At 54.4% G+C, this 13,513-nt stretch overlaps 1 protein-coding gene across 1 annotated transcript in view; it reads left to right on the top strand.

The window, feature by feature from the left end:
* THSD4 (thrombospondin type 1 domain containing 4) overlaps positions 1-13,513 on the top strand; it is a 484,828-nt gene that overhangs the window by 107,613 nt on the left and 363,702 nt on the right. The window contains 1 exon segment of the mRNA XM_072951118.1: positions 5,067-5,169. Coding sequence (XP_072807219.1) covers positions 5,067-5,169 — 103 coding nt within the window.

Raw genomic sequence — 13,513 nt, 5'->3', positions numbered from 1 at the left:
AGTTTAAGAAAAATCAGCCTCTTCGGGGTGAGTGGATGGGCTTCCTTACGTTAACCTCCTTGGGGTCTTTGACGTACGTATTGAATGAGAGGGCAGCTCCTTTCTCTAGGAGATCATTATGAACTTGGGTGGGAAAAATACGTGTTTGAGAACTAAGAAAACCTCAGTCCTTTGTGTTTTGTTTTTCAAGTCCAAAGCTTTCACCCGACTCTTCTGGATGAACCAGTTCACTGACGGTCCAGAGGAGCCCTGGGAGCAGTGGGGGTGGCAGAAGAGTCTTTGCGAGGTTGAGTTTGTTCCAAGGGACTTGAGAAAGCAGAAATTAGACATATTTGGGAAACTGTGCCGGATGAGTTGTAAGACATCTTAGTTCATGGTCGTGTGACTCTGCAGCTGGGGAACAAAGCCCACCTTCCATCTGCAGCAGAGCAGGAAAGGGAACGTGTGCCCAGGACGTCTGACATCGACCCGTCAGGAACTTAGCTGGATTCATCTCTGACGTCTTCTTAGGTTCCAGCCCCGCTGACATGCACTGAGCGTTACTGCGAGCTGGAAACTTGAGTGTGTTACTGACTTACTCCTCACAGAAGTCCCGGGGCGGGGGGGGGGGGGGGGCGGAAGTGGTGCAGGGCTCGTTCCTGAAGTGCAGTCATTTGGGTTGAAGGGGGCAAAGTGCTTTGCCCAAGGTCACATAGCCACTTTCTCATGGCAGCGCAGGGACATTTTCTAGGTTTCTTTTTTTAGACTTCTTCACTGCGCTGATGTTAAATACATCGTGTGTTGCTATGGTAGCTGGTCTTTTGATTGAATCCAGAGCGATGCAAAGGACAAAAAAAAAAATGCTTGCTGGACTCAGGCAGACCCTAGCGTCATGTTCCTTGATGTCGTCTTCATGGGGGATGATGGTCTCCAGGCTTCTGGGAAACTGACAGTAGTTAATCACTGAAAGGTAACTGTGTGACCGCCGACAGTGGCCTCTGAGCAGTGAAGTTAGGTGCAGGGCCTTGTCATCTCAGATTACACAGGGTCACTAGGAAAGTAGCCAGAGTTTCCATAATACTCTTTGTGACTCATTGTAGCTCCGGGCAGTTGCCTGGATGGAACTTTGGATAGGGCCCGAGGGCTTCGTGAGGATTCACCTCATCCTACGTATGTAAACAAAGTACATCTTTATATCTCTTCCCATAAGAGAGCTGTGGGACTGCCCCCCGCCTTGGGGTGGAAGGGGGTCGTTTGCAGGGCGGCCGTCTCTCAGGGGCGCTCTTTGGCTGTACAGCTCCGGTCCTAGCTGGCTTTATCCTGAATGACCCTGATCCCCACGTACGAGGCTTTTCCCTTGTTTCAGTTTCTGAAGATTACGAGAAGCTGTGCCCATGGAAAGGATCAGCTGTCTGCAGGAAGTCTTCCCAAAGCCAACTCACAGTGTAATGTGGCGACAATTACCGATGAGGCGGGGGTGACTCAGCCTGTGGCATCGGGAAACAACCCACTGAAAGTGTAACAGATGTAAAGTGATCCGTAACCTGGAGGTTTTAACTTCTGGGAGGCTGTTAAGATGAGAGGCGATCTCAGGCTGATAACAGTAGGACAAGTACAAACAGATGTAATCTACAAAAGGGACATGAAACAGAATTTCCCCAGCCCGCCTCAGCTTTCATCCTCAGTCCGCGGCTCCCGATCCTTTTTGCTGGGGCCACTTCAGTGGACCTCAGAGGCGGAATCTGACCTCGGCCTCCAGGCCTCCTGACAATAGGCAAGAGGGAGTTTGAGGCCCGCTTGTCTGAGGACCTGCTGCAGATTAGCTTGGCTGTCCACGCACTCTTGACGGGCACCATGGCATTGTGGTTACTGTCATGGGTTCTCGATTCAAGTACTGATTTCATCACTTGCCCTGTGGCCTTGGGCAGTTCATTTAACTTTTCTTTGCCTTGGCTTCCTCATCTGTAAAATGGGTGTAATAGTGGTTGTCCAGATTAAATGAGCAATTATAGATACATCGTATGGTGGAGAATCTGACATTTAGTGAGCACCAGTAAAACTTAGCTGTTCTTAACAGCACCCTCATCAGTATCACCCCAGGCTCCTGCCTTCCTCGCTGCACCGCAATTGTCTTGGTAACGCACTTCCAGATCTGGACCCTGTGAGACTTGTGTTTCTCTGGCCAGGTCTCTCCTCCCCAGGAAGTAGTGGCCTGCCTTTAACTGGCAGCTCAGCAGGCATCATGGGAGGCCCTGCTCAAGGTCACATACAGGGTGACGCCCATCTTCCAGGGCACCTCGTTACCTCTTGCTGCACCTTCCCACGCGAGGTGTTCGCTGGATGCCGTGGTCAACCTCTGGGCTCAGCTGCCTCCTGGCTTCTGTAGGTGGCTTTGCTGCCTCAGCCCCTGACCCTCACTGTGTGTCTGATGCCACATTAAGCCCTTTGGCCTCAGGAGGTAACTGGGTCGTACTCAAATGTAACGAGCTTGTTGTTGGCCAAGGACAGGGTATCCTGAATGACCCATCACAGGTGGCTGGTTGACTTGGCAGATGCATACGGATATAGATAAGAACACCAGGCACTAGCATTAAAAACACTGATACACTTTTATTACTTAAACACTGTGTGTATTTACTGCAGAAAAGTTAGACAATACAGATAAGCCGGAAGTCACTTGTGGGAAGGAGGCGGCTACGCCCCACCTTCCAGAGATAACGCGTTCAACCTCCCTCCACACACCCTCCCCACACCCCACGCACATAATCATTTCAACACTCTGTCACTTAACGGATTGTGGGCTGCTTTCCACGTCATGAAATAGACACTTATATCTTCAAACACTGAGCAATTCAGAATGATTCTGAAGATGTGGTTCGCGATCCAGCCTGTTGGCACTGTTTTGCTGATGGAAAGAAGTTAAATAGACTGGCCAATTTTCTGTGGTCTGCAGCTTCCATTTCTGGTAACTGCCACCAGGTTCCTTAGGGTGGCTTCTGGCGGGAGCCTCGATCAGAGCCGCTTGGCTCTACGTAGGCGTGGTTATTTGAGGAGCAGGACATTTGGCCCACTTGATCTGGCCTCTTTCCGTTGCAGAACCCGCCACCCGGCAGCGGCCCTCTCGTTTCTAGTTAGGGCTGGGAGGGGTGGCGGGCAGTGCTGCGGACTCGGCCTCCATGTCGCCGTCGGACCTTCGGCAAGGTGCCCCGCCCCTCCAGGACTCTGCTTCCCCATCTGTAAATTGGAGGGGTTGGATTCGCTTCTCTTCTTCTCTCACGCTATGATTGCGTGTTAAATAATTTGGAGTCGACTGAGGCTTGGGAGGGGCTCTGAACTGCTGCTGCCTCGTCTGGTGCCAGGCCGGCTGCACCAGCATCACGGAGGGAGCACACGGAGCGTATGCGCCTGGCCCTCTTCTCCGCCCTCCACTGGGGTGAGGCCCGAGAATCTGTATTTTTAACCAGCCCCTGAGGGATTCCTTCTCATTGCAAGGATGGTGTCTGCTCTCAAGGGGCCCAGCTGAGCCTGTCCCAGCTGAACTTTGGTTCGGGTCAAAGGGTTGTAAAAAGCGTCCTAACCCCAGATTCGTCGTGGGGACAGCTGCCGCTGCTGGAAACCACACGGCTCTGCTGTGGGACCGCCAGCAGCTTGGCTTCCAGAGCCCGCGGGGACAGCCTTTCCCAGCCCGACGGCTCCTCTCTGGCTGTCAGCGCTCGGCCCACCCTGCCCATCCAGCCAGCCCTTTTTCTCCCCCTCCAGTTTCCAGTATGTTCCACTTCACACGGCTTCTTGCTCCATATGGTTTGGCTCAGGCTGCAGCGGGTTACGGCCACCCTGAGCGCTGGTCCCAGCGGCCTCCCCGGCTGCCCTTTCTCAAGCAGGGGATGTTTCCCTTCCACCTGGATTCCCTCCGCCCTCTGCTCCCTCGTCGTCCACGAGCCCTGGCGTTTCTGACGCCGGCAGCGGGTTTCTTCCTCGACCCCTCAGGGCTCAGGCTGTCGTGGTAGCGGCTTATTCCAGAGCCTCCTTCTGTGCAGGGCTTTCGCACCTAAGGGGCCAGATTCCTTTCCCTTCTGATGATTAAAACACGCACCTCACACTTAAACAGAGTGTTGCAAGGTTTAAAAAAGCCGAATCCAACTTCATCCACGTTTGAATTAGAGACTCTGATCTTAGCATCTCGTTTCGCATTGGCGTCGTGTTTTGCTCGTACTTACCATTCATGAATAATCAAGAAGCAAGCTGGAGGGATCTGGGGATTTTCTCTGAGTAGTGGAGTGCATCAGCATCACCTAGATAGTTTGGCCAAATGCAGACTCCTGGACCTCCTGCCAGACTGACGGAATGATGATCCTTGACCGAGCGATCCAGGAGTTTGCATTTCCCACCAGGTCTCCGGGTGACTCTTTGGCACGCCAAAGGCTAGGACCTCCCAGGCTAGACGGTGGAGAAAATTTAGACAAGACGGAGAGGACACTGAGGGGCACTTCCTGGTGGGCACCAGACTTCCTGGGGTTCCAGCCAGCCTCTGTCCTCACTAGCTGTGTGGCTGCCCTGTGCCTCAGTTTGCTCATCTGTGAAAAAACAACTCTAAAATTATCATACCAGTCCCACTGGTCAGCATGAGGATTAAGTGAGTTAATATGAGAAATAGACTTAAAGTAGTGCCTGCGCCTGGGAAGGGCACCGTGCCGTTTGCTGTGAACACTGTCCCAGGCCTGGGAATGGCACGGACAGTAAGTCAAACAGATGGGAATGGATGGCCTCTGGGCGGGGTTGGGGGGGTAGACCAGTCGTCGGGTGCAGAAGGTTTAGGTGGGGTTTCAAAGCATGGTATGCAGAAACCGAACGTGGGAGCTTCTTAAGAATTTGGTGTCCTTCCAGAGATTCTGATTTCGTCAACTTGGAGTAAAGCCGTGGCATCTGCATTTAAAATTTTGGATGTACGTGATCAGCACAGGTTTAGAAACCGTAGACTCGGTGGAGGAGGACTGGCATTTTGTACCGTTCGGAGAGGTCTCCTGGGGTCTGGCGGGGGCCGAGAAAGATACGGACGCCAACTGTGTGTTTACTATCTGCTTTGCTAGGTGTGTCCAGAAAGCAGCAGGAGCATCTGGGAGGTGCAGTGTGCGTCCTACAACAACAAGCCGTTCATGGGCCGGTTTTATGAATGGGAACCATTTGCAGAAGGTAAGACTAGCCCAGCCCTGTCCACAGGAACTGCTTGTGTCTGCTCTCCAACCCTGCCGCCTTTTGGTGGTCGCTGGAGGAATCGGTGTGGCCCTGTGAGCGGCGATAAGGGAGACGTGTGGCCCCAGGGCAAGGGGGAGCAGGTAGGGGTCTTCACCGAGGGAAGTGGAGCTCAGGTGACATCTGGACCATCGGGCCGATGGATGAGGCTTTGACAGAAGCAAGCATCACCTGAGGGCGGCAGGGTGCAGGGGCAGAACGGGGTCCGAGGAACGGGCTGGAGCAGGAAGCTCAAGCGAGGGCTGTGAGGAGTGACGGGGTGGGGCTCCCTTCTCCGTGGTCCTCGCTCCAGGGGCTGGTGTGGTGGCTGAGAGATCAGGGAGAGCTGCAGGCTTGACGGCTGTCTGGCTTCTGTGCTGGGGGAGCCCGGCGTGCTGTTTCCAGGGGTGAGCGTGGTCGCAGCCGCGGCCCGTGGGCCCGGGGTCCCGTCCTTCCAGAACGATGGCCGACCTGACCCCGGGAGGGCTTGTTGCACGTCCTAGAGCCTGGGGCCAGTTTCCTCTATTGCAGTCCCGAGGGTAACGTGGCTTTGGACTGAGAAGTGGGGAATTCTGGGATTCTCCTTCCCAACACAGAGAGGGTGGGCCCTAAAGGCCCCGCAGGGGTGCTGTGTCAGGCGAAGCTCGTGGGCTCAGTTCTGCCGGCCAGGCTGGCCGGGAGGGGCGGGTCCAGCTGCCCCCAGCGTCCAGCTGGGGGCTCTGCTCAGCCGCAGCCCGAGGCAGTGCTGGGGTGGCCGGGCTTGGCTGCAGCCCGGAGGGCGAGCCCCGCGGCCACGCCTGGGGCCTGGAGAGCCTGTCCTGGGGAGGGCTCGGTGGCGAGTGGTGCTGATTCCACTACAGAATCAGTGCCCGGGGGGAGCCCCGCCGTGGAAGGTGGTCCTCGGTGGGAGGTCCTGGGGAGAACTCTGGGAATGAGTTTCTGTGTTTTAAGCCACCAAGTCTGTGGTGTTTTGTCACGGCAGCCCTGGGAAGCTACTCTGAAGAGGAAGAAACCAGATTCTGGATTGACTGAGACCCACCCCGGGAGTAGATCAGCAAGTGGGGTTGGTCTGACCAGTAGCAGGAGGTGCCTGGAGAGGTGAGGCGCGTGTGCGAAGCGAGCGGCCCCTCACGGCTCTGGGTCTCCCCCAGGCAGGGGTTCTCAGCCCTGGCTGCTCACAGAGCACTGAAGGGCCTCCCAGACCTAAAGCCGCTGCGTCACCGCCCCCAGGCCTGGATCTAGTTGGTCTGGGATGCAGCCTGGGCTTCCGGGTATTTTTAAGATTCCCAGTGATTTTCATGGGCAGCTGGGGTGGAGAATCTAATCCAGGAGGGAGGCAGGAGCTCAGAAGAGGCGGTGACTCTGGCCTAAACCGAGGCACCGAATCATGGATGTTCCGTAAACTGTGAGATACGCCGTGTCAGAACAACGGTGCTTGTCGGTGAGCGTTTACCGCAGAGTAAGCCTGTCTTCTGTCTGAGCCTCTCCCTTGCTCTGTTGCCTGCTGCGGGTGATGGCCGCTTTACCGCGATTTGCTGGGAGGAAAGGCGAATCCCTCCCGCAGGGCACTAGGCCGCCCAGTGTCTCCCCGGGAGCTGAGCCACGTTGCCCAACCCCCCTGCTCAGTTCTGGGTGGTCATCTGCCAGCCACCGGTATTCAAGGCCGGACCCTGTCCAGCCTGGAAGACGCAGGCCTCACATCAGAAGCCCTGCGCGTCCCACAGAGGAGACCTGTGCTTCCAGTTCTTCTGTTTGCCCTGATTGTGCGCTGGACTTCGTGAGTCCTGGGGGAGCGGGGCGGTCCTTTTTTTTAACATTTGATTTAACTTTTTATTTTGGAAGATTTCAAACATGTGTAAACATAGAGAGAATGGTAAAATCATATGATAATAAGCTCCTATCTACCTGTCACTTAATTTCAACAGCTGTCAACTCGTGGCCTGTCTTTCCTGTATGCCCCACCCCCTTTCCCCATCCCGATGTGGGGAACTATCTGGACCCACATTACATAGCGTTAGTTATTGGTGTGTATATTAATTGGAACTCTTTGTTGTACAAAACAGAGGCCAAGCCCAAATATATTTAAATGAGAGAGATGTTTTGTTGGTCATGTTACTGGTAAGTCCAAGAGGTGGACTGGGGTTCAGGTACGGCTGCATTCCGGGCATTCAGTAACATTAGGACCCTGCTTTTCTTGGTGTTTCTCCATCTCCTGGCTCTGTCTACTTCCTTCTCAGGTGGATGGGCAGGCGTACGTGGCTTTGAACTTGCAGTCATGGTGAGAAGGACCCTCTCTTATCTAGTGTTGTGGGTTGAGTTGTGTCCCCCACCGAAGGATGTTGGAGTCCTACGCCTGGCACCTGTGAATGTGCTTATTAGGGAATAGTGTCCCTGCAGATATGATTAAGGCATGCGCTAACGCTAAGAGGCACTGGAGTGGGGTGAGCCCTTCATCCGACAAGACTGGTGTCCTTAGAAGAAGAGAAGAGACACCGACACCCCCGGAGAGAACACGCAGCCGCAGAAACGGAAGGAAGATGGCCACGCCACGACTAAGGCAGAGATGAGAGTGGATGGGGCTACAAGCCAAGGATTTCTTGAAACCATCAGACACCAGGACGAGGCACAGAAAGATTCCTCCCCAGAGACTTCGGAGGGAGCGTGGCCCTGCCAGCGCTTGCGTTTGAATTTCTGGCCTCCTGTTGTTGTAACCCACCCAGCTGTGGGAATTCGTTGCGGTGGCCCTAGGAAACTAACGTGCCCTGTGACGGTTTCAGCCTCAGCAAAACCACACTGCGGTCGTGTTTGGATCTCATTCCCATCCCTGGACCTGAGCTCGGGGCCTGGGGGTCCTCGGGCTCGCTCGGGTCACGTGACCAGTCCTCTGATGGGAAACCCACATCACATGAAGGAGGCGGGGAAGCGGAGATTGGGACAGACAGAGAAACGCAGTCTTCTACAAAAATCATGATCTACTTCTTGAGCGTAAGCCACGGACATTTTGAAGGAACCAGTTAGCGTCCTGGGGTCTAGCAAAGGGAAACGCGGAATAGCCGCAGAGAGGGACTCAGCCGTCTCCCGCGGTGCGTCCCTTTACCTTTGAAAATCATTACCGTGCCTCCCGTGCCCGGGAGGGGGAGCCGTGGTCGCTGCAGGCGCACTGACTGTGGCTTCTCTTAGGCAGTTCTCGCTGCTCGGACTGTTTTCTTGATTTTGTGCTTCTTCCTCGTAAATGACTCCCAGGCCGACGGGTGGGAGGCAGGCGCTGCTAATGCTTCTGCAGGGTGTTCCTGCTCCACGGCTGGATTTTGCATTGGGCTCTTGGTTTGTTTGGACGTCCGCTGCGATTCGCATGAGCCCGCGCGGGGAAACAGCTGCGCTCGTCCCGCCCAGCGCCACACAGGACAGTGAGAGCAGAGTGCGCCCTCTGATAAACACATTAATCTCACCACGTGCTGCTTCTTGGGCCTTCAGACGCATTTCCTGGATACGGTGATCTGTCCGAAGATAATGCCTTTAGGAATTTTCCCATGGCCCTAGACTCATACTGTAAAGACGCTCCGAGTAGAGTTCGGGGGCCCGGGTGTCCCTGCTTGCCCAGAACAGGATGGTCCCTGCCTGTCGCCCCAGTCCCCCTTCACCCTCAGGACCACTTTGGATAATACATTACATGGTCAGCCTAGCTAGAATGGGGCGCTTCGGCAGGAAGGGTCTTGTTCAGGTGCTGGCGCTGGGGAAGCCGTACGTGTCTCCACGCCTGGGGCGTGAGCCAGGGCAGCACTAGAACCGAGAGCTTGGCTGGGTCACTGGGGGCTTAGAGCAGCAAATACCAGTCTTAATCCGTAAAACAGAGGCCGTTCTGTGTTAGGGAAGCTGAAGTGCTCTGCGTGTCTGTGAGAGCTCAGCTAAGCCTAGTGGAGATCTGGAAGCCAGAAGTTGAGGCTGAGTCAGAGCTGGAGGTTGCCAGCTGGTCGCAGGACCCAGGCCCACTGTATCCGTCAGAGTGAGCAGCTTGAGCGGCAGGAACAAAGAGCCCCCCGATCCTAATTACAGAACAAAGGTTTGTCTCTTGCTCGTGCTGCTGTGTCAGGTAGGAAGTGTTCTGCTCGCTTGGGGACCCAGGCCGATAGAAGCTGCACCCCAACTTCTGCTTCAGCCGAGGCTGGAAGAGGGAATGAAAGAGGCACACACAGGTTCTCAGCGCTTCTGCCGGGAGCGATCCCTGTCGTTTCTGCTCACATCTCACTGGCCGAAGCGAGGGGCATGTCACGCTCAACTGCCAGGGCAGCAGGCAGGTGTGTGCTCAAAGGGGGAGAAATGGAATGTCCGTGACCAGCCCTGATGACCGGCACAGGCAGGAAGCTCCGGCAGAATTCCCTGAATGCCTTCCTTCTAAGTCCAGGTGACTTTTATTAGACTCCTTGCAAGAATAGGAGATTTCACTTTAAGAAATATTAAAGGTGCCACACCGTCTCTAATAGCCACGGGGCCCTGAGCCACTTAGATCGAGTTCTCCCCCTTGACTGAAGCTCTGCGGGGCAGAGATGGAACGCTGGTATCCAGGTGCCCACGTGTGCCACTGATTCCCCCACTGGGCCCCAGTCTGCCCTGGCACAGACTCCACGTTGGTGCATGGGACAAGGGCTGTCGGATAAAAACAGGGACAGTATTATCAAAACTGTGTGACCCGAGGAAGGAAGGCCTAGGACCAAGAGCTGGTGGACCCCGGATTAAGATGTTCGTGTTTTAATGAAGCAGCTGCCTTCCTAGGTACCTGGAACGCTCGCTCTCCCTGCTCACCTCTCTGACACGGACAGCTGACAGTCACCATGGACCTTCCACAGCGGGCATGGAGGGCCCAAGGGGAACAAGAGAAGTTTTCCAGGGACACCACCACCCCGACCCAGTCCATTCCCAGGCTCTCCTGTACTTGCCAGGGGACAGCTGGCCAGACGAGGCCAGGCTTGTGAGCGTATCGTTGAGGACAAAGCACAATCCTGAGGGCAACCTCTTTGTGGAAACACATGGTGGTTTTGATTTTATACATGTTGAGTTTGAATGAACGGCAGGGAGATGCCAGCAGGAAGCCGGGGACAGAAACTCTGAAGTTTAAGGGGTTTCGGGCTGTAGACCTGGGTTGACGTCACTGGCCTCAGTGTGACAGTGAAAACGGCCGTGATTGATGAGACCGTCAAGACACTGTGGCATCAAGAGGACGGATGACCCAGCAGGGGCTTTGGAGTCTGTCCACGTTAAAGAAGCACCAGAAGGAGGCTCGACCTTTAAGGAGCCTGAGAGGAGGTGGCACCAGATCACCGCTGTGATCCTTCTGTCATCGCTCACGGTAATAAAGCCTACGACGGTTTGCGAAGTTCCCTTATCACATACGCCGGTGAGGAGCCAGTGAGACTGCCGGGCTTGTGGGGCACTCACTACACGGCAGGCACGGTTCTAGATGCTACCTCTTTTCATCCTCCCAGCAACCCTGTGCGGTAGGTACTATTACCCGCCTCCTCTCCCAGAAGAAACAGAGGTACAGGACAGGGAAATGACCTGCCCGAGGTCACTCAGCTGGGAAGCGGTAGAGCCGGGGCCAAACCTCAGAGGCTGGCTGCTGCCTCCCCGCTCTCAGGGTGTGTGGAAGCCAGCGCCAAGGTGTGTGCAGTCATGAGCATTTAGGACCCGGCTCTGGGCACCCATTTCCTTGTAAAAACTATCTGAGTCATTGCACTTTAGCTTTTCTGAAAACACAAAAGAGAGAGAGAGAGAGAGACCGCGCGAAGCAGTCAACAGCTTAACACAGCAAGAGGTCAAGGACAGAGTGGGAACTGAGATGAGACTGGGGTGGGCTGTCAGGAAGACCACCGGGGAGAGATCAGGGAGGGCAGCCTGTGAGTAGAGCCAGCGCTTTCTCTGAAAAATCGCGGTGAAGAAGGGACGTTGAGAGGGTTTCCTAGTTTAAGGGGAAAGAGAAAGGTTTATTTAGAACAGCAGAGAAATGATGGCGTCTGTGGGTTGAGAGACTGGAGCTCACAGAGAAGAGTAAGGGGTTAATGGAATGGGACCTGTGAGCCTGCTCTTTCCTAGAAGAAAAGGTGGAAACCAGGCATTCTCTCCCTCCTGGACAAAGAATGTTCTTGCTTCTCTGCCTGCTAGTGATGGAAAGCTTCTTCACCATTAAGTGAAAATTCATTTTTCAAGAGAAATGAAAGCAATCATATGTCCATAAAAAGATTTGTTCCAGAATGTTCCAGCAGCTCTTGTCATAATAGCTGCAAACTGGAAACAAGCCCGCTGTCCAGCGGCAGGAGACTGAATAAACAAACGGCGGCACCTTTGTACCACGGAGTTTTGCTCAGTGGTACAAAAAGCACACTGCTGATGCACACAGCAGTCGGGTGAGCCTCAGAAACGCCGTGTCGGGCAAAATAAGCCGGAAACGAGAGTACATTCTGTCTGATTCGGTTGATGTCGTGTTCTGGAACAGGAAGAGTGAGGCCGTGGTGATGGACATCGATCAGAGCGGTGTTTGCCTGCATGTGTGGGGAAGGGCTGGCTCGCTGGGACTCTGCCGGATGGTGGCGGTGCTTCCACGCTGTGGTGGCATGGTTGTTACACAGTGTGTACGGCTGTCAGCTGTGACTGTGCACTTGTCATCTGTGCATGTTGTTGTGTGTAAGTTACACTTTAAAAAGCCCGTTAGACTCCCTCATCTTCCCCATCTCCACCTCTCCGTTCCTAAAAGCGAAGTCTAGAGCCAGTGTAAATTCCACCGCCAGGGAGCTACTTCCGAGGCTTGCTAGCTTGCCTCGCTCTCATTCTAAGTTATTTAAAATCCTGTCTACTCCCGGCCACGGAGGAACAAGAGGACTTCGGGGCAACGGACTCAGAGGCAGAGTATTGTATCTGGAGCCACTCAGGACCAGCGGGCTTTGTTGGACCTAGAAATCCTGAGAGAGGTCCAGAGTCCGAGGAAGCAAGCTGCACGTCTCTATTAGTTAGCGTTCTTTTCTCTCTTTTTCCCCTAAGCAATGGACACCAATCCTGGCTAAGTCAAACGGCAAGGGATTTAACTGGAAGGATATCCAGGAGCTCCGAGAGTCAGCAGGAAGTGTGTAGGACCAGGCAGGGCGAAGGACGGAAACCGAGGGGGCCCCGGGGAACCAGGTGGACGGAGCTGGCGGTCTTGCGCGCACGCTGCAGCTGCCGTGGGTAAATCCCAATACGTCTCTTTGAATCCAAGATTCAAAGCCCTGGAAATAAGAGCCCTATTGCCTTGGCACAGGCCACGTGCCCATTCCTTGGCAGCGGGGTGGGGGGATCTTGATCGACAGTCCCACCAAGACTACACGCAGAGGGCGAGAATTAATTCCCCAAAGGGAAATCCAGGTGCTGAACCACAAGGAGAAAGATCGGGCCCTGGATGGCCAGCCCCGCCAGTGCCCACGCCGGAAGCTCGGGACAAGTCGGGAGGCCCCCCTGGCTTGTCAGCTGGCATTTCGTCAGCTCACAGGACTTCTTAACACCTTTGAGGGATTGCTGGCGCTAATGTGTCAGCGGCACTCTTTCGTTCCCCTTGCGTTTACGTTTCTGAAGATTCCTGTAGGTAGGCCTCCGTACGTGTGCACGACATGCAACTACGTGGGTCCCCTTGGCTTCCAGACGTTATCTGGCGTCACTCGGGTTGAGCAGTGTGCATTTACACGGGGGCCTGGGAGGGAGGCTGGGCTTCTGCAGGACCCGGTACCTTCCTGCTGCCTCCTGTGTCGAGGACGCCCTCGGGGGATGGAGGGGTTAGCAGTGACTCTGTCCTGTCCCCACTGGTTTCCGTTCTCCTGGTCACTCTCCTGCTCCGCAGGGGGATTACAGGCGTGGAGTGCACCCAGTGCACGTCCAGGGCTGCACCCATGCTGTGTTTCTCTCTGTATCCGGAGAATATGGAGAAAACACAATTGCATGTCTCGCGTTTCTCTGTACATTTAGCATCTGGAAAAGGAAAGATTGACGGAGAAAACCTGCCCCTGCTCTAGGGTATTCTGGAAGGTGTAAGTGATTCACAAAAAAGCAATTTATTTCCTGGCACTTGGACCAGTCTCATTCCAAGTAATTAGTAAAGACAAGCCTCAGGATATATTTCAACATCTAATAAGCAGATTAGTCTAAAGGTGAATAACTATGAGGATTTAAAACCAAGGGTGGAGCTTAAAACCACTGCAAAACATCAAATAATGAGATGGAATCCTATTGTTTATCTCGTCCAAGAAGCTCAGCTTTCTTCAGATCCACCTCAGTCCTCGTAGTGTGT

This window comes from Vicugna pacos, chromosome 27, assembly GCF_048564905.1.
Source record: "Vicugna pacos chromosome 27, VicPac4, whole genome shotgun sequence".
NCBI classification, from domain to species: domain Eukaryota; kingdom Metazoa; phylum Chordata; class Mammalia; order Artiodactyla; family Camelidae; genus Vicugna; species Vicugna pacos.
The sequence above is the reverse complement of the archived record's forward strand: the minus strand, read 5'-3'. Positions and strand labels throughout refer to the sequence as shown.